The following is a 20,461-nucleotide window of genomic DNA, read 5'->3' on the forward strand; positions in this document are numbered from 1 at the left end:
CAAATGGGATTGTTCGTTTTGCAACTAAAATCCCGATACTTATAGCCGAATATTATTTAGTAGATAAACGTGGTTTGTATTCCGGAGAAAACGGTCGTTACAACTTTACGATGGCAATCATAACAGTTTCGGTCCCCTCCGTTATATCATAAAAACACACCAAATTTGGACCAGATCGGCGCTGGCGAGCTCCCATCGATTTCTTGTCAATTACCTTCGCTTCGCCGGCGGGAGTGAGCTCGTCTCGTAGTAGGAATTTTTTTCTGGCATCTAATCATCCCCGAAAGAGGTAAACTTCTTCTTCGTGAATTCCTCTACATTCGATCTCTCCTAATGAAGAACTGTTAGGGTTTGGGGTTTTGGTATCGGTCAGCCTTTCCATCGTCTATTTCCTTTCTCTTTTTTTCGCATTTTTGTTCATCTTCTTGAGTGCAATCCTGGATTATTTCATTCAGATTCTTGCTTGCTATTTGTTCTCCCGATCATTTTCGAGGTTCTTGATTTTGGTCTGATATTGGTGTCTGTTTAATTTCTTCGATCTTATAACTGTTGGGCTCGTAATTTCCTCTTAGTTTTCGTGGTTATTATTATTATTTTTATTTCTTTTGGTTTCGTTGAACATTCTTTGATTTGATCTGATGAAGGATATCTACTTCACTTGGGATCTTTAACTGGAATTCTTGAAAGAAATGAATCTACGAGGAATGAAGCACGAAATTTGGTGGAATTTGGTCTTTCTTTGAAAGCCAAGATGGAACACCCTTTCTAAACCCTTTTATCTCTTTCTTTATCATTGTTCGCGCATTTTCTTTTAATCTTTTCATCACCTCGATGGATTTCCAAAACCACCTGAGTTCCCACAGAGTTAATCTAGTTGAACAGAAACATGATCACGAACAGTGTGATTCATAACTGGAGATCAAGGGTTTGACCTTCTTGGTCTTTTGATGGCGAGATTGATGCTGATCTCTTCTCTTCTTGGCTGAATCTCTTTGTTCTTCTTTCAAAGCACCTTCATATGGGTGGGCAGACCATGATCCTTTCTTCTGTCTTTGCCTATTACAGAATAATTACTAGTTACGTCTAAACTCGAAATGAAATTTATAATCAAAAAGCATTTTTCAATTATTCAACTATCGTGTTGATTTATATAGGTAGAGGAAAATTTGACACTGAAACTATAATATACTATCATGATTAGATTATTATAACCAGGGTAGTGCTACATACTGAAACAATAGTGATTGCAAGATGCCCCTAGTGTATTTAGGAAATTACTGGTATCAAATAACACTAGAGTAAAATATCGATGTTGGTAGAATGGCAGGGCATGATGGAGAGTGTTTGTCATTAATTCTATATGCCATAGTTGCTATTCTGATGTCATATGATGGATATTTGAGAACCTTGAACCTTTTGATTATTTATATGTTAGTTGTTTTGGCTTAGACTATTATAATTGCTATTCAGCTTGGCTTCATGGCTGTTATATAAGCAAATACGAGACTCACTTTCTAATGGGTCTATTCATTGTATTACTATGAACAAAGATAGATGTTCATATATTGATAATTTAGTCTCTTGCAAATGGTAGTCACTTTATGATTTTATAGATGAGGATGCATCTGTATCCATTATTTTGATCAACTCAAAGAGTCTTTTTTTTGTCCCTATATAATGTGTTATTTCTGCTGTGCTTTTTCTGAACTTTGAATAAATTCCATCTTAACTTTTCTATCTTTGTTCGTGGCCCAGTCACAAATAACCATGCCCCTCTTCTTTTATTAAGCATGCTCATATCATATGAATTAATTTTGTATCATTTTCCTTGTTAGTGCTACCACAAATTTTCTTCAACGTGCACAATTCTTTCTTCTACTTTGTATGTTTACCATGTGTCCACTTGAGCTTTATCATCATGCATGTCTCATAATTTTGTCCAAACATTCTATTCCATACAAAATCATCGATCTTGCTATTATGTGAAATCACATTTTAGAGAAGAGGCGTCCTTCACCATAACTTAAATGCTTTATAAATCTCCTTCTCCCTTCCCTCCCCCCACTATCTCATTTTAATTAGTTTGCAAATTATCATTCTTTTTACCCCTTAACATTCTTTTTTATTTAGCAATATATGATATCGGTGAGATCTTTGAAATGTGAAGGACTTGGTTGTTACTCTCACGCTTGTGTCTCTTATATCAAGGATTTAAGTCATGTCGGGATGGGGGCCGTCTCGGCCGTCCCGTCCTGTTCCTCTGAGAATTCGGCATCTGGGATGGGTGCGGGACCTCGAACGAGCATTCGTCCTTTGTCCCGACCGTCCCACCTTCTTTCCGACAGGATCATATGCCGGTACGGCCGTTTCGATCAGGATTTGCACTGTTCCTTTCGATTCGTCACACCGAGAGGGAGGAGCCATACTGACCTTTTTACCACTGCCGTCGTCGTCATCATCGTCATCGGGAGGGAGGAGCACGGCCGTGAGGGAGGAGCCGAGAGGAGCACAGACTGGAGGGAGGAGCCGAGAGGAGCACGGACTGGAGGGAGGAGAGAGGAGGAAGGAGGAGTGTTTGGAATCTTCGGATCTTCGATGAGGAAACAAGGGAGGAGAGAGGAGCGGAGGGGAAGCATCATCGGTTTGCCGAAACCCTCAGGCGGTCTCCACTCTCTACCTTTTCGCCATCGCAATTGGGAATCGATGAAATACAAGGGGTAGCGTGGTGTGGCGTGTTATCCACTGTGGGATTTGCTCGATCCAATTGCACCTGGTGCGGTTTTTGCGCGTGATTGCCCTTCCACGCGTGCACCTGATTGCTTTGCGCGCCCACGCATTTTGCTAAAGCACCTGTCATCCTTGGCCTTCACGCGTGATTTGATAATATGCAGCCTTTACCCGTGATTTTGTATGCAACGGTATTATTGGTCTTGAATCGTTGCGCAACGATATTATTGGTCTTCCCAAGTCCCAATATGGTTTGATTGAGTGCGTCTTGATCTCCGCAGCATCCAATGTGCCATGTAATTTCTATAAATATTCATATCCAACTCTCAGCCTCTCATAGCATAACATTCACCGACAGTTCAACTCTTAGTCTCTCATAGCATTAACATTCACCGAGAGTCTAACTCTCAAGGGAAGCATTGGATCGTCGAACATCTCAATCATATATTCACTTTTAAAGTTTAAATACATTTAAACAATAAATAGATCAGTAAAACTTCAAGATAAATTCAAAAAATAATTATTTATATATATAAAAGGGTATCCCAAGTGCGTATTGGGACGCCTGATCGAGACGGCCACCAGGACTGGGCAGGTCGCGGGGCGTCCCGTTCTGGGAGAAAACCGGGATGCCCCCGTCCCACATGATTCAAAACATTGTCTTATATATCCTTTTTAATCTCGGGCAATCCAATAACTTTCTTAATGCATACCAAAGTTACCTATCGTTATGCTCGATCAGCTTCATGTATTCCCATAAAGTTATTACGAGGATTATTTATATTCTCTGTAAATTATTGAATCAATTGCCTTTGGGGAAGGAAACTGAACTATCAGCAGTTTTAGCATAAATCTTAAAAAAAATGCAGCATTTTTTTTTAGCTTCTCCTTAACTTAGTAATGCAGCCATAAGTTCAGTTCTGCATCAATTTCCAGCCTATAAAGATATTTTGATCTATTTTGGTACTATATCCATACCTTTTGTTCTACATAAGTACATTCATTTTATTGGTCTAGGGTTTTTGAATTTTGAATATTGCATTGATTTCTTTCTGTTCTGAGCAAGAAGTAACCTGTAAACTTCATTGGATTAATGTATACTGAAATGTATCTTACATTTTGCGAAGCATGATAATTCTTTTGCTAAAAGTATACTGCTTATGTAATGATTGTGAGATCAATGTGGTTGCATGAAAATTCAGTTGAAGTCATACATAGCTTAGCTACCCATTTCAGTTTGTTGCAAATTTTCTGATATTATGATTTTTTTTTATAGATGTCGCAATCAAAAGAAGTAAGGTTAGTTGTGCTTCCCATAAAAATTCTCTTTGTTTTCTGATTATCATTCCCAGAAATGTATATACACAAATAATGATGTTTTCAGGTATACTTCTCGATCAATCACACCTCCTCCAAAGAGACGTAGTAGATCAAGATCATTATCGACATCAAGGGAAAGGAGTCGCTCTAGGTACATAAATTTATTCTGGAACTGTTCTCAAAAAAAAGTATTTATAACTGTATATGTTATATAATGTGTTACAAGGAGTCTATGCAGGAGTTAGTTTTTACCAACTCAATTTTCTTCTCTTTGCTGATGGTCTGTGTTCTAATATGTGCAATAGGAGCCAAGATTCTAGAGATACAAGGAATCCTGGAAACAACTTGTATGTAACAGGTTTATCCGCACGAGTGACTAGCAGTGATCTTGAGAAGTATTTTAGCAAAGAAGGAAGGGTATGTGCTTTATGTTTTACTTGTAATATTTTTCTTAACCTAAAAGAACTACTAGTGATACTTTGATGTTCATAATGTTTGTGAATATCCCTTTCTAGCATTTTCATTTTTTGTATTAGTGGTCCAAGCATATTTTAGAGAAATTATCTTCATAGGCACTGCATGAATCAGAACCTACAATTATGGCTTTGGCATATTATTTAAATTTAATTATAGGTGATGTTTTTGGGACTGGATAGAGATCAAATCGAACAGCTGTCTAATGGTGTCTAAGAACTCGCTGAATTGAATAACTTATCTTTCTACTAGGGTGTTGCACTTGGTTTGAGATAATATTGGAAATCACTCTTTTGCTTTGATGCTTGGTCTCCAATGCTTTAAGAGCCATCCAAAACTTTGTATACTTTATGTTCTATTTTTTCTTTTACTAAAGTCAATCTTATTTAACAGAAAATTTGTTATCTACTGTTGTAACATTTTTTGAATCCAAGTCATGTATTTTTCCAATAAAACAATAACAGAAAGCGTATATTTTGTTATTTTATTAATTATGCCAAAAAAATTTCCAATTTGCATATGTGCCCATCATAAAGTAGAAGTGAGGGTGCCTGCATGCGTGAGTGCATGCGTGCATGCGCGCGCATGCTCTTTTTTGTATAAGGATAGCCAATTTGTGCTAAATCAATTAGTTCGGGGCATCCAAACTGGATTGGTTAAGGACCGGTGTAGTTTAGCCTATAATTTCAAGACAAGGCTGGGGTTAAACATCCCTCCCTCCCCCGGTTCACTTATTAAATCCTTCTCGCCTCCCCCCAACCCCTCGCGATGGTTTGAGAGGCCCCCTCCATGTTTTTTGATAAGTTCCTCTTTCTGGATGCCTCCTTCCCTCCCTCTCTCTCTCTCTCTCACACACACACGCGCACTATTGGGGTTAGGGTTCCCTCGGCCATCCCTATTCCTCCCTTTCTTCCTCCCTCCCTTTGTGCCCCCCATCTTTCTCTGCCAAGTTTAAGGTTATAGTTTTTCTCGGCCCTCCCCCTTTCTCACTCCTCCTCTCCCTCCCTCCTCTCTCTCTTCCACTGTCCTTTTGTGTGCGTGCATGTGCGTGAGTGTGCTTGTGTGTGTGTGCATCTGTGCGCGTGCGCGTGCGTGTGCATGTGTGCATGTCGTGCATGCATGCGTGTGTGCGCGCGCACGTGCACATGTGTGTGTGTGTTTGTATGTAATATCGGATGGACCATACTCCTCTCAAAAGGAGATGACATCTACTCTCAAGTCCAAAATTAATAATGGGATACTTAAATGGAAGATCAATTCCATTGATCATGGTTTATGCAATTAAAAATGCTTATAAATAAAAAATCATATGTTTTGGTTATCTTTAATAAGGATGGCCAAATCTTGTGCTAAATCGGTGAGTTGCAGGCATCCAAATTGGATCGGTCGAGGACCGGCGTAGTTTAGCCTTTAATTTCGAGACAAGGCTGGGGTTAAACATCCCTCCCTCCCCCAATTCACTTATTAAATCCTTCTCCCCTCCCCCCAACCCCTCGCGATGGTCTGAGAGCCCCCCTCCGTGTTTTTTGATAAGTTCCTCCTTCTGGCTCCCTCCTTCCCTCCCTCCCTCCCTCCCTCTCTCTCTCACATATACACACACACACACTATTGGGGTTAGGGTTAGGGTTCCCTCGGCTATCCCCATTCCTCTCTCTCTCTCTCTCTCTCTCTCTCTCTCTCTCACATATACACACACACACACTATTGGGGTTAGGGTTAGGGTTAGGGTTCCCTCGGCTATCCCCATTCCTCTCTCTCTCTCTCTCTCACATACACACACACACACTATTGGGGTTAGGGTTAGGGTTCCCTCGGCTATCCCCATTCTTGTCTTTCTTCCTCCCTCCCTCTATCTCCCCTCGCCCCCCAACCCCTCTCTTTATCCCCCCCTCTCTCTCTTTGCTAGGGTTAAAGTTATGGTTTTCCTTGGCCCTCCCCCTTCCTCACTCTCTTCCTCTCTCCCCTTCTCCCTCCCATCTCTCTCTCTTCCACTCTCCTTTTCTCCCTCTCCTTGTTCTCATTACATCTCAGAACAGCATTGTATAGAACCGTACTTATACTGAATTGGTTGCTAGCCAGTACAATCTCCAGTACCGGTTCCAACCTTGGTCTCTAACTTATGCATCAAGTGGATGGAAAAATTTTATGGTTAAAATGACATGGGAGCATGTTTTGCTTCTATATAAGCATTAAAATCTATTGATTTTTCAATTTATATATATTTTGACTTGTCTAGATCATGATCGATAAAGTGGATTCTCAATTTAAATGCTTTATCATGTATTTTAATACACTAGCACAAAGAAAACAATCTATAATTTTTTTCACTTGATGCATAGGTTTGGTTTCTAGGCATTTTTAATGTTATAGACCTTGATCAAAAGTGTGGATCTTTGATTTTGGGAGAAGTTAAGTCCATCGCTCTCTCTCATGTGTGTTTGTGTGTTCTCCTCCTAAAGTCTTAAATATGCGTGTATACTCTTCATGTCATTTTTTATTTAGTTGTATGATTCTAACCATAGGTTGGCTGGGTCAGAAGTTAACTTAATTATGGACTATTTCTTCCTTAATTATATGTAGTTTTCAAAATTTTAGGAGCATGTCTGAGAATTATTGCCAGCATAGAATATATATGTATATGCACAGATGTATACCAGATATATACGTACATGTGTATTGAGGGTAAGTAAGCAATTATGCACTTTTTCTAGAGTCTTCATGCAAAAATTCCTTGAAGAATAAAAATTGTAAAGTAATGCAAAGTTGCAAACTGTTTTGTTGGAGGATGTCATCTTATCATAAGTGCATATATTCAAGTATTAGATATTTGAAGGGGCATATATGCTGCTTTCAGATTTTTGGTGGGGCTATAGAGGCACATTCCACTTTTTAAGTGGCAAATAAGAAAATTAGTTTTTTTTTTTTTTTGAAGTGTGTGCCTGCTTATGCATGTGTATGTGAGGTCTTCAGTAAAATTTTTAGCAATTCAAGAAAAATGGGCCATCGAAATTAGAGATACTATGCCATTACCATGTGCACCATTAAAGAGTCTCAAATTTATGGATATATAGAGGTCTCAAAAATTGCAGGATTTGGTAATAGTAGACTTCTGAAACAGACTTGCAGATTTGTTAGCAGTCCATTTAGTAGGTTAAATCATTCACATATGTCTACAAAGTTCTTATTACATCATTGAAAGACATTTTCTTATCAGAATGTTTAATTACTTATTAATGCAGCCTCTTTTTGCGTTATATGTTTTTGTAATAATTCAGAACTATGATTCATGTTTTATCTGGAAATAAGAAGGTTTCCATATATTTTATGTGGAATTATTGAATGAAACTTGATTCTATGTAATTTATTCTCTTCTTTTGGATGTATATTTATTTAATTTGCATGGCTTGAGAAAAGTCCTAATTTGCAGGTTCAGGAATGCCATGTGGTCAAGGATCCCCGAACAAAGGAATCTCGTGGTTTTGGCTTTGTAACAATGGAGACTGTGGGGGATGCAGACTGCTGCATTAAGTACCTGAACCATTCTGTCCTTGAAGGCCGCTTAATCACAGTGGAGAAGGTAGTGCCTTTCGTTATTTTAAATAGCAATAGGAAAGTGGTAGTTGCAATAACCTAATCAATTTGTATGATAGCTCTTTTCATCTTAAGAAATGTTGTGTGATAACTTTTGGCATCAGGTTTGGTGTGTGTAGCTTCATCGAAATCTCAATACGTGCTCTTAACAGTATGTACCTCCCCATCTCGACATGAGCACTGCATCGACATCTCAAAGTCACGAAACCTGACTAATTACAGAGGATTGTTTGCCCTGTATTCCTTTTTTACCCTGATTATAAACATCATACGGTATGCCCTACAAAATTACGTCAAGTTGTGAACCTTTATCTTTGATTTTGGTGCATCTCCTCTTTGGTGGCGATAATATCCTGATCATACAATGATATTTTTTGTTTTTTAATCCAAGAAGGTGAACTACCATAGGCTTCCTCCATTTGGCATAACTGTGAATGTGAGTCCTGAAATTAAAGTAATGGATATTGAACTGTAAAAATGATGGCAATAACCTCAAAAACTTAATATCAGGTTGTTTTCGTTGTTTTTTTGTTTTCTAATTCTTTTTTGAATCACCAACTAGCATAGGCCATATTATGCAGCTCACAGACCTTTGCATCGTAATTCTGTGTTGTCTTTGTTCTATGTTGATTGCATGGCAGGCAAAAAGGAGGCGTGGGAGGACACCAACTCCTGGAAAATACCGTGGTGCAAGAGAAAGAAGAGGTACATATGGAAGCAGCTCAATTTTGCACCTCTATTCAGTTGTAAAACTATGTCCTTGTTGCATGAATGGTCAATGCAAATATTAGTTTCAGTTTTAGTTTGACAATCTTTACATTATTTTGTTTTGGATATATGCCTGTATGCTGTAAATCATTGTATGATTCTTTCTCTTGCTGATATTCTGTTCATCCTGAATGTTTTTACTAGCTTTCTTCCATCTAACATCAACTTTTCCTCCATGCATTTAAATTATTTCTTAAACAATGTGCTGAAAACTTCTCAGGAATCAAGACATATTTAACTTATATTACTTATTAGTCTTTCAACCTTTTGCTTTCTAGATGGCCCATTTTTTTGTTTTCTTTTGGGCATCGTGATCTTTAATCCTCTCCATTGTTGCCTCTTGTTTTAAGTTTACTAATCCATAGTCTACGGAATCTCATTAACTTATTCATGTTATTAATGAACTCTGGAATATTGGAATCTCATGAACAGAATAGTTTCCATGCAGCTGGGCAATAAGATTTTTTGGTCTTATAATCAGATCAATACCATGGCAGATCACTTATATCTTACGTGTAGTCTTATCTTCTTCCTTTTTAAAAAAAAAATAAAAATGTTGCTTGTTTTCTCCCTCAATCTAATTTTCTGAGGCTAGGTTTTTGGATCCTTCTTTGTCATTCACTTCTACAAGGTGCTACATCTTTTCTTTAACTTTTTTTTTTTTTTTTTTTTTTTTTTGAAGTCCATTCTCACAACTTCAAGTTGTCACAGGTTTCCCTACTTCTTTGGGAAATACATTGCCTCTATCCTTATAGATGACTTTCAAATCTTCGTTGAATGTGCTCATCCTGGTAAATTATTTACCACTTCATCCAACAATCAAAATACTTGAAAACTTCAAAGCAAATATTTCAGAGGTTCCTCATCTGTGCATGAGTTTTGATGCTTCTAATTCGGTAAACCAAAAGATAATTATTTGCCATTAAAAAGTGTTTGTTTTGTGCCCTCCTTTTTCACAGCCCAGAAACTTCAGAACTATTGACTTTTGGTTTATAGGCATTTAAAATTCTGTAAATTATGCTAGTCGCATGGATTTTCAGACTCATGGCCTACAATGCATTCAGATTGAAGGGATCTGGGTGTTCATAAAATTAAAAGTACATGTTTATCTTCACTTGCATAAGATTAAACATTTTGAACACAATTATAACACTAATACTGAAGCATTATTGAACTGTGATTGTGGACGCCATTGACTGATTGACAAATTAAGATGTCCTACAAGTCCCAAGTTATGTTGTCTTGTATCCACTATTAAAAGTTAGAATAGGCCAAATTAAATGTAGCCTCTTATTGCTTAGACTCCAGTTGCATTCATATGTGATCAGAACTAGATCAACCGAACAGGTTCTCATAAATGATCACCATAATGGATATGTCAAAACACTCTTATCCACAAGTAGTCGTGAAATCTCACTTGATAAAGAAGGGAGCCAATCATGAAACTATCATGTCAAATTTTTCAGTTTTGATGCCAAGCATGAAGCATCAAGGGAAGATGTCTAAGGTACGAAATTTTTGATAATCTTTGACAGTAATCTCCAAGGAAGAATTATACATCTCCAGTAAACTGACTAACGATATGCTTTGAAAAATCACATATTGCATGCAGCACAAAGAATCAATTTGACTAGTAATTATAACCAACTGTGGTTCGACCCACTAGTCTTGCAAAAAATGAGAGCTTGGACTGTATTACAATTTTGAGCAGAACCAACAGATATGGTGATCTAGAGAGACAATCACCTTTACCTATTAAATATATCAAAATTCCTTCCATTTTAGAATAGAGAATGGACAGAGCTACTGGTCACATAGAAATTAGAAACTGAAGTGCATGCTTGTGATGTATAATAAACCATATGCCTAGGTGTGTGGTAGATTTGTTTAGTTGGTGGCTCCAACAAAAGTTAAATGTATTCGGAAAAAAAAATGAATTTGGAGCTTTGTGTCTATATGTGATTAGAAATACATTCAAGCATGTCAGATGGAAAATTGTTTCATGAAAATTTTGAGAAATTGTGTCTGTAATGTACATTTAGTCTCTGGGACATGTTTGACATGTTCTAAAGTATGCTATATCTGGTAAGAAGTTAGACCCAGTTTGCTTCTCAGTTTTATGACCAATTTTCTTTAGGCCTAGTTTCTTCATATGGGTAATAAAAAGATGATTATTCATGAGTAATATGTGCTTTGTGCTATAGATTAACATGAATATAGGTAAACTACCTTCTGAAGTCATTTGGCATGTTGATTAAATTCTAGCATGAATAATAATATTAAGACAAGGATCTTCATACTTACCATAATTCATTGCTAGCACTTGTAGAAGAGTTTGCCTTTTGTTGTTTGAAGTGGGAAATTATCTGATGTAGAGGACTAATCTCTGGATCAAAATAAATAAAGATATCAAAGTAACCAAATAAAGAAAGAAAAAAGATATTGAAGCAGGAATATTTTGATTTAACAAACTGATGGCTACTATATGATCTGAACATAACAAGCTGTTGTGGATTTGAGAATTTTCATTCATTAATTCAAAATTATAAACAAACAAAACTGATGTCTTTTCGCCTCTCGTCCGATGAGAGATATGCAAGCAAAAGAGCATTGAGAAACAGATGATCAATTTTATCCAGAGACTATTGTAATCCTCCCCAACTACAGTTCATTAAACTTTAATGTGACTGGATGCCTGAGACCTCTGTCTGACCAATTCCCTCCTTGCTGATCGTGATAGATGGACCTGTCCTTGATAGGAAACCCAAGGTTGCATTGCTGAACACTCCCTTTCTTATCCTTTTATTCTAACATCGTAGTATAAGTTGTAAGGTGCTTTGGATAACCAGACAGCTCTCCTTGTACTGGAGTCGCATGGTTCTTTTAATTGAGGGATGCTAAGTTGCCTGTCATGCCTCAACTAGGAAGCTTTTGATGGTAAGCCATTGGACCTGTTGAATCAGGTTAAGAAAAGATGTTAAGAGGTGCAAGGCAGTTGATGGGGCGCTGCTTGGACCTTTTGCATGAGATGTGGGTCCAACCATCTGAGAGCCTTTGTGCACTTAAAACACAACAAGAAGCAACTTAGATTTTGTTAGTGGAACACTTTGATTTTCATGTTCTAGCGCGTGACCCTTATTAACATGCTGCAATTAGGTCCATTATGTACATTACAAACCTGTTGGTGTACTTTGGCATAATCATATTGCTAGGGATTTTGCTTTATGGGTTTTTCATTTTGCAATTGATGATAAGAGATTGGGGAAGAGGAGTTTGTTCTAAATTAGGAGGTCAAAGGATGAGGATAGAGGAATAACAAATTGTGAGAATGTTTTGGACGTGTACAACAAGAAAAGGGGTGGTTTTTTAGACAAAATTGGGTTATCTTAGGTAAAACTTTAAATACTCATTTGGCTTGCAGGAAGAGGAGAGGGGAAAGTGTGGTCAACGAGAAAAAGGAGAGACGCCTCATGTTTGGTTGGAGCTTTCAAAGGAGAGAGATGAGAAAGTAGCTTTTCCATGGGAATAAGATTCCCATATTTCATGGGAAAGAAAATTCCATGTAGGACATGAGAAAATGACTTTCCCATGGGCTGAAAATTGGGTTATTTTTTTTTTCAAAAGTATCATTAATCTTTTAGATAGAATGGGATAAAATCTTTCCCTTTATTAAGGGCATAACAGATATTTTAAATGACTTTCCTAGGAAAATAGATGCTTAATCAAACATGCAAAAACCACTTCTTCAGGCAGTATATTCTCAAGCATCAACTTTCTAGGAAAAACATTCCAGTGAGGGGATTTTTTCGGACGAATCAAATGAGTTCTAAGGCTTCACATTGGGCATTTTTATGTGCACTTTTATTTAAAGGTTTAGTGTAAGATTTTTTACAGTAGATATTTAGAGGCTTTTGTTTTGTATTTTTGACTAAAAGTAGTTTGCTGTACAAGACCTTACTGCCTATTACCAGGCATATTGTACCATGCAAATAGTGAATCGATACTCAATTTGGGAGGTGTACCGTTGGTACTATGAACCGATCCATGCAGGTGCTGTACGAGAATGAGTGCATGATACTAGTATGGGTACCAAAACTGGTGCTCAAACCATGATGTACATTTATATCATGTACATACCAGTCTATTTGTAGGCATGAGCGTCCTCTCTCTCTCTCTCTCTCTCTGTCTCTCTGGTGCGGGGTGTGTGTGTGTGTGATGGCTTTAGAAACAAAGTACTAGGATTCATATATTGTAGCTTCTAAAATGAAACATCTTTAACCTAGGTAACCAAGGCGTGCGGGGGTAACCTGTGATGACTTAGAAACAAGGTACTAGGATTCATATACTGTAGCTGCCAAAATGAAACAACTTTAATCTGGGTGAGGTTTTCCTTCGAAGTGGAAACAAGTTCTGTGTGATTAGATCTTTTCCTACATGTAATGTGGGCATTAACAGTGTTGTACTGTAGCATGGTGTGACGGAAACTTGTATTTTCTTATGTTATTTTTATTATAATTTCTGCAGGTCGTGGTCATAGACATTCACGCAGCTACTCACCTCATCGACCACGTGAAAGAGATCACCCTCATTCAAGGGGCCGACGGCAAAGATCCCACTCACCATATGAACGGGAGTCACAAAGAAGGCGCAGAGAGCAATCAATTTCACCTACCAGCAATGGCAACCTCAGATCTGATTAGCACGCTAATCTGCGAATCTTCTTATCCACTATGTTTAAATCAGTGTATCAATTATAAGTTCTGACAGAGCAGCAGAAACTTCCTTGCTTTCTTGGATAGGAATGCAGGAATTTCATCTCCAATCCCAACTTTGAGCTATTGGGGTGACGTCCACGTGTATGATGGTTCATCGATCATGTTTCAGACAGCATGCAGTGTTGCCTTGATGCACAATGGGCATTTTATTCTGCCCACAAACAAGTTTCTCGTTATCTTCTTTTTTTTCTTTTTCTTTTGCTCTGCATATGTTAAGGTTTCGCATTTTGACATTTGAAGGATTGCAGGATAAAAAGTGACAAAAAAAGGCATACATTGTGTCAGAATCATTTCCATCATTGTTGTCCGCATGATTTATTGGATGTCATGCAATTCCGCATTGATTTTATCAAGCACCTTGGCGTTGCAACTCGAATTGCAGGATTGCGTTTTGTGCATCCATGTGGTTGCTCCGCTAGCGAATCAAAAGCAGCTGGACTCTTGTTTGCTATGCCTTGTCTTCTTTCGATGATAGCGGAGAAGAAATTGGCCGGGAGAGATTGGGCAATATGAAGTGTAAAGTAGCAGCAAAAATGGCCCTGATTAAAATAGCAGATAAATTGGTATAACAATAGGCTTCTTCCATTCCATGTTTCATCTCTTACGGGAGTACGGGACGGGTGGCCTGCCGTAAACGTAGCGCGGGCTGGACTTGGGCTGGGCCACATACCGAGCAATCCTAGGCCGAACTCTTGTTTGGGACTTCAGGTCCGAAAGTTCTTTCCAAAGCAAGGCCCGAATCCGGCCCAAATATCGATCAGACCCGGCCCAAAGCTTCATTAGGCCGACGCGTTACATCTGTTTGGACTGAAAGATTCGGCCGGACCTGAACTTCTTAGCCCGATTGATTCTTGGGCCCATTCCGCGAGAGGATCCTAACTCCTAATGATTTCGATCCAGGACTGGAAGCGGGTCCCAGGCTCAAGATTTGGGCCACAAGTTGGCTAATGCTTCAGGATGAGCCCTGGCGAGCCATCACCCTAACCGGGCCTAAAAAAGTTTTTGAGCCTTATTTGTAGACCCAAGTCCATCCTGAACAGTGGGGCCTGGCTCAACACCCAACCCAAAGCCGGCCAGGGCTGACAGGCCCGCCGGGCCCATCATAGCCCTAGTCAGAGCAGCTGCTCGATGAATTCTATTAGTTTGATTGGAATATCTTCTTCCATATTTTCTTTCGAATAGAGAAAATTCATCTACTTTACCAATCGTCCAGTCGTGGCAACTGTAATTCATTGAGCAGCAGCGCTGACTAGGGCCATTCTTGCCGACTTCATCATGGTATTATAGAATACAATGACAAAATAATCACAATGAAAACCACACCTCCCGAATATAGAGTATAAATATGCAAAAGAGTTGCTATACATCATAACCATATACAATTAACTTCCCCACAAGGCATCCCAATCCCCATATCAACTAACTTTCAAACTTTACAATGCTGAAGGTGCCTCGTCCAATTTCAGCCTCTGGTGATTTCCTATTCACAAATGGCAGAGAAGATGCCCTCGCTATTCACAGATGGCCGGAGAAGATGCTGTGAGAGAATCAAATCTGCAAATATTAACCTACTTAAAGGAAATTTTATAAAAACTTAGTTTTTTAGTTTAGATCATCTTTTCTCTTCTATGATGGAAAGCTTCCATTGATGGGAGGGCTGGGAGAAGACTTCTGAAGACAAGAGCTCTCTGTAGTCCTTCCGGATGTTCCATAAAATTTCTGCACACCTCCGCATGCTGGGCCGGCTCTGCCTAGTTGGAGCTAAGCATTGCAAGGCTAGCTCAAGGATTTTTTCCAAAGCCAGATTAGTTGCTGGGTTGTGTGGAAGATTTGGGTCCAACGTTCGAATTGCATTTCCTTCTGTGAACTTCTTCATTGCCTGTCAGGTAGGTTTATGAGATGATAAAAGTGCAAATTAAAATCAAAAGACCATCTCAGAATAATGTACATCCTCAAAGTCTTAACACATGTCCGTAAAACAAAATTTGCTTCCTGAACAGTTGCCCTATACCCTATTTGTTAAAGGTTAATCAGAGTTCCACGAGATTATAAGATAAGGTGCTGGGTCGTGTGGAAGATTTGCATCCAATGTTTGAATTGCATTTCCTTCTGCGAACTTCTTCACTGCCTTTCTGGTTGATTTATGGGCCGATAAATGTGCAATAATAATGATTTAATAATAGTAAACCATCTCAGAATAAATTACAGGACACATCCCGTAACTCTAAACTCTTAAGGTCATAGTCTTGGATTCTCATAGAACAAAATTTGCTTCCTAAACAGTTGCCCCATATCCTATTTGTTAAAGGTTAATCAGGGTTCCATGAGGTTCAACATAACCAGGATATAAAGATGTGCAGAGGAAAAAGAGACATACCCATTTTGCTGTTATTCTTTCTTTAAGTTCCCTTTTGGCTTCTATAGGGCGCCTCCCTGTTATTAATTCCACAAGCAACACACCAAAGGAGAAGACATCACTTTTCTCTGTGAGTTGGTAAGTTTTGAGATATTCTGGGTCCAAATAACCTGCAGTTCCTTTAACTTGAGTTGAAACATGTGTAACTCCAATCTCATTTGCACCCAGTCGAGCAAACCCAAAGTCAGCAACTTTTGCACGAAGAGTTTCAGTAAGAAGAATGTTAGATGATTTAACATCCCTGTGGATGATAGGATGATCTGCACAGTATACGCTCACACCAATTAGGGTAGAAGGTTCAAGGTCAAAAATCCACATCAATAAATATGAGATTGCATGTCAAGGCTAGGCCTAACAGGGGGCTTTTACGTTATAAGATAGAACCTTATAGGCTAGGACAAAATCTGGTGAACCCTGTTTGAGGATTAGCTTCTTCATATTCTTTCTTTAAAAAAGTTCTTCATATTCATTTAAAATGCAGGTTTCATAACAGCAAGTTATTCTATAGTCTGTACCAGTCAATTTATGTTCCTAAGCACAATCAGCCTTCCAATGGTACAATGTATACAATTTTACATATATTCTCATGGTAAGTGCCTCAAACCAATGTCCATGCAATTCAAGCCCATGCCCTCATTTGACTTTCAACATCACCACCAACTCAATAGTCAATATGTACATACGCCCCATGAAGGTTTGTGGTTTTAGAGCATAAAAAATGTTAGTAGCATGAACTTGCACATCATAATAACATGCAGAAAGAAAGTGAACTAAATACAAATACTGTTCATATGACACATGATAAGATGAAAAATATCATAGGCCACACACAGCTTCTGAGTACTTCGAACTCCATACCCTATCAATTACATGTTCAGCCCACATAAGGGAGGACTCCCTCATCAGCAGAATTTATATATTCACAAAATTGAAATTAAGTTTCCTTACAATCTTGCATGATATTTGCAGTGCCTGAGTTCTGCCTAAGCATTATATGCACCTAAGATCATCCCCAAACTGCAACCACATTTTAGAACACTATCAAATCACCATGTGATCTACCATGATCAAATAATAGATGGCTATAAAACACTACATACTGATGTAAGCCATCCTACTTAAACTTTCTTCTAGAATGTTAACACAGGGCACAAAATATTAAGCACCTGATTGTTCCAGACAATATGACACACTCCATGATAATGTCCAATATATTTTCCTTTACCCATTACTATTTTGCCCATTTAAGTTGATAATTTAGACTTTGAATTTTATGGCTGAATATATGAAGGCTGAAACTCCCTTGGTCTTGTTGAGCCAGAATTTCAACAAAGTTTTGAATCATCTTAATCCTTTTTAAGCCTAGAAGGAATATAGAACGGGTGTTCCGGTGTTAACGAGTGCAGGAAGAAGGTCAAGGACAGGCATCCACAATATCAAAGGTGCAGACCGAACATAGGCCTGAAAGCCGCTTGCATATGCTACATTCTCCATAACACCTTCCCACAAAGAAAAAGGAAAAGCAAAACAGGCATCATCCTTACCTAACTTCCCATTAATCATTTTTTCCAAGTAACAGATTCGTGTTAATCAGTTTTCTAAGTTGTCATATATGATGTGGCATAGGCAGATGTGATCCCTTGACTGCAGTGCATTGCCTATATATGATCATACCACATATGACCTCAAAAGTGTTATGCTTGGCAGTATGTGTAACTTAGTTAGCAATGTGGCTGCATATCTACCCCAGCTAATATAATGGGTTCAAATGTGGCCCACTCTTATGCAGGCCTATGTGGATGGTGGATGTTCAGACCAATAGTTAGGTCAAGTTTTGGTTTCAATTATGTTGTAACTATTGCTACCAATGTTAACTATTAAAGAATAAATAATAGGTACTGCTTGTTAGTTACTTCTGTTACTAATATTGATATTATTAATCTAAACATACTATCGTTGTGATTATTTTATTATACTTGACATATTTTATTTATTTTATATGGTTAAAAAAATACTAACTGCGTATATTGCCTGATACTGCATATGCACTATATGGCCCTTGATTGCTACATAGAATAGCTACCTTCTAAAACACTGACATTAATAATTACAGGATATTAAGCATTTTATAAAATCCTTGATTGACTGTCTCCACTTAACACCATGTCCTATCTTTACTAAAATCACAGACCAAACAATAAAAAAAAAATGTTATAAAATGCCTGAGATAACAAGCCTAAGCCCCATCCTTCTCCCTCTTGTTTGTGTTCCCTGTTATTTCAGGCCTAAATAATCATCAATTTAGAAAGTTCTGGCCTAGATGGCGAGTCAATTCTTCCTTCCTCTATTTAGAATGTGTCAGTTAATGAAATCTCTGACATGATTAATCAAGAACAAGTCATTCATCAACTCTTATAACCACCTGATTTCATGTTTCACTGGTAATAATGGTAATGTAAGTAGTCCAACAACTAGCTTCTTCGATCTTACCTGTGTATGTATGGAGGTATGTGACAGCATGAGCCACATCAATTGCAACATCTAGCCGCGCAGCAAGGTCAAGATGCTTTCCATTTAAACCTGCATTTTGTTAAAAGTATGTCAGTCGATCTCCATTATCCACAATACTGATGATCTTTTAAAGCACACAGCAGCAGAGATCATGTAATAGATCTTCATGAATATATTTTAATATTGATAAAGGCAAATTAACCAATAAAGCAACAAGGACAATAACCAAAAGACCATAATGGAAGTAGATAAAGGAGATCTATGAAACTTACAATCAAGATGCTCTCTTAGAGTTCCATTGGGGACATACTCAACAACAACAATCCTCTCATCCTCATACTCCAGATACCCAAAAAATCTAACCAAATTCAAATGTTCAACACGCGCCAGAATCTTGATCTCACTTTGGAATTCCACGCTCAGATGAGTATCATACAGGCTCTGCAGAGAAAATCATAAAACAAAATTCCATAATAGTCTCAGTTTTTAGTCCAATCAATAGGGAACAGAAAGAACTGACATATTAGGAAACAATTTGCTCCAACCTTTTTAGCACGCTTAACCGCAACAAGTGTGCCGTCGTCAAGTGTCCCTTTGTAAACAGTGCCAAAACCACCTTGTCCAATCTTGAGAAAAGGAGAGAAGTTCTTAGTAGCTCTCTGGATCTCAGCTAAAGTGAAGCTCATATTTCCAGGTTCTTTCTGGGAAGTAGTGTATGTGCCACTGTATTTTCTACTGTATCCACTGCTATATGTCCCTCTACTTGATCTCCTACTTCTGCTGTCACAGGAGTCACCATGCATACTACCCGATGGAGTTGCTAGAAATGATTAATTAAGACAAGTTCAGCAGGCACTGCTATGATATAATTTCTTTGACATATACATACAGTATCAGCCTTTATAAGACAAATAATCTACAAGAAATCCAAAATCTAAGATCAGAAACATTCAAAAAGCGAAGTAATATATGCATCAAAGCAGGGGATGTTCCAAATTTTCCAGCTAATTACACATTATTGTTCAAAGAGGGGAAATCTTAGATAGAAAAATTAAAAATGAAAACAGATCTAAATAATAGAAACAAGAATGTTTTCCAATTCCGCAGACTTATCCAATAATAAACAATTAAATTTTACAAGAATTATAGCATTTAATTTGCCAAAATAAAGAATGTTGAATACGAGAGACAAGGGGAAGGTCTTGACACCCTCATAATATAATCTTTTCAAAAAAATCCAAGAAACAAACCAAATTCAATCGCAAACGAGGGTTAAGGCGAGAACAAGGAAGAAAGCTTACAAGGAGGAGAAGTGAAGCTTTTCAAGGACTTTGCCGTTGGCGATCCAGTCACCCACGGGCCGAAACACGACCCGATCGATCTGACGATCTTGACAACGGCCCAGTTGACCGTCGACGACTTGCTGCCGGCCGAGGCGGCGGAGCTCTGCGAGAGGTCCCATCGGTCCGGGGTTTTCCGGCCAGCGGGGACAGAGCTCCTCCCCACAGCGGAGCTAGGTTTCCAGCCGCCAGATCTGGGGTTCTGGCCGGCGAGCGGCGAGCCGCTGCTCCGTTTCATCGGTGCCGGCGGTGGAGGCTCGAGTGGTGCCTACTGGCGCAAACTGGAGAGCTATTTAACGTGAGCCGGCCGATTACTTCCGAGCACTGGGCTTGTCCAACGTCCGCCCGAAACGCGGCACGATTGCCAGCCTGCGCCCGGATGTACCAAGTCTTAAAGTCTATTCGGAAGCGTGGTACAAGAGGACGGAGATTCAACCGCCCGATCTGCTGTTTGGTTCCAAACAGCATTCAGCTTAACCAGCCGATGGCATGCTGCTCCCTCCGGTCTGAAGATTGATTTTTAAGGACAAGACTTGGAA

The 20,461-nt window shown here is 38.6% G+C and overlaps 2 protein-coding genes across 2 annotated transcripts; one reads left to right on the top strand and one right to left on the bottom strand.

Moving 5' to 3' along the window:
- Positions 1 to 108: 108 nt before the first annotated feature.
- On the top strand, positions 109 to 13,942 carry LOC105055598 (serine/arginine-rich splicing factor SR45a). The gene is made up of 7 exons (XM_010937467.4): positions 109 to 289; positions 4,004 to 4,026; positions 4,112 to 4,198; positions 4,353 to 4,464; positions 7,949 to 8,098; positions 8,754 to 8,817; positions 13,405 to 13,942. The coding sequence occupies exons 2-7, from the start codon at positions 4,004 to 4,006 to the stop codon at positions 13,578 to 13,580; spliced, it is 612 nt and encodes a 203-aa protein (XP_010935769.1). The 5' UTR covers positions 109 to 289; the 3' UTR covers positions 13,581 to 13,942.
- Positions 13,943 to 14,979: 1,037 nt separating this feature from the next.
- On the bottom strand, positions 14,980 to 20,315 carry LOC105055599 (calmodulin-binding receptor-like cytoplasmic kinase 2). Its single transcript, XM_010937468.4, is given in 7 exon segments — positions 14,980 to 15,319; positions 15,322 to 15,534; positions 16,033 to 16,331; positions 18,562 to 18,651; positions 18,855 to 19,023; positions 19,128 to 19,402; positions 19,884 to 20,315. Coding segments are annotated over 7 exon segments (1,380 nt in total). The 5' UTR covers positions 20,161 to 20,315; the 3' UTR covers positions 14,980 to 15,262.
- Between the last annotated feature and the right edge of the window lie 146 nt (positions 20,316 to 20,461).

Source organism: Elaeis guineensis, chromosome 12, assembly GCF_000442705.2.
Source record: "Elaeis guineensis isolate ETL-2024a chromosome 12, EG11, whole genome shotgun sequence".
In the NCBI taxonomy this organism is placed as follows: domain Eukaryota; kingdom Viridiplantae; phylum Streptophyta; class Magnoliopsida; order Arecales; family Arecaceae; genus Elaeis; species Elaeis guineensis.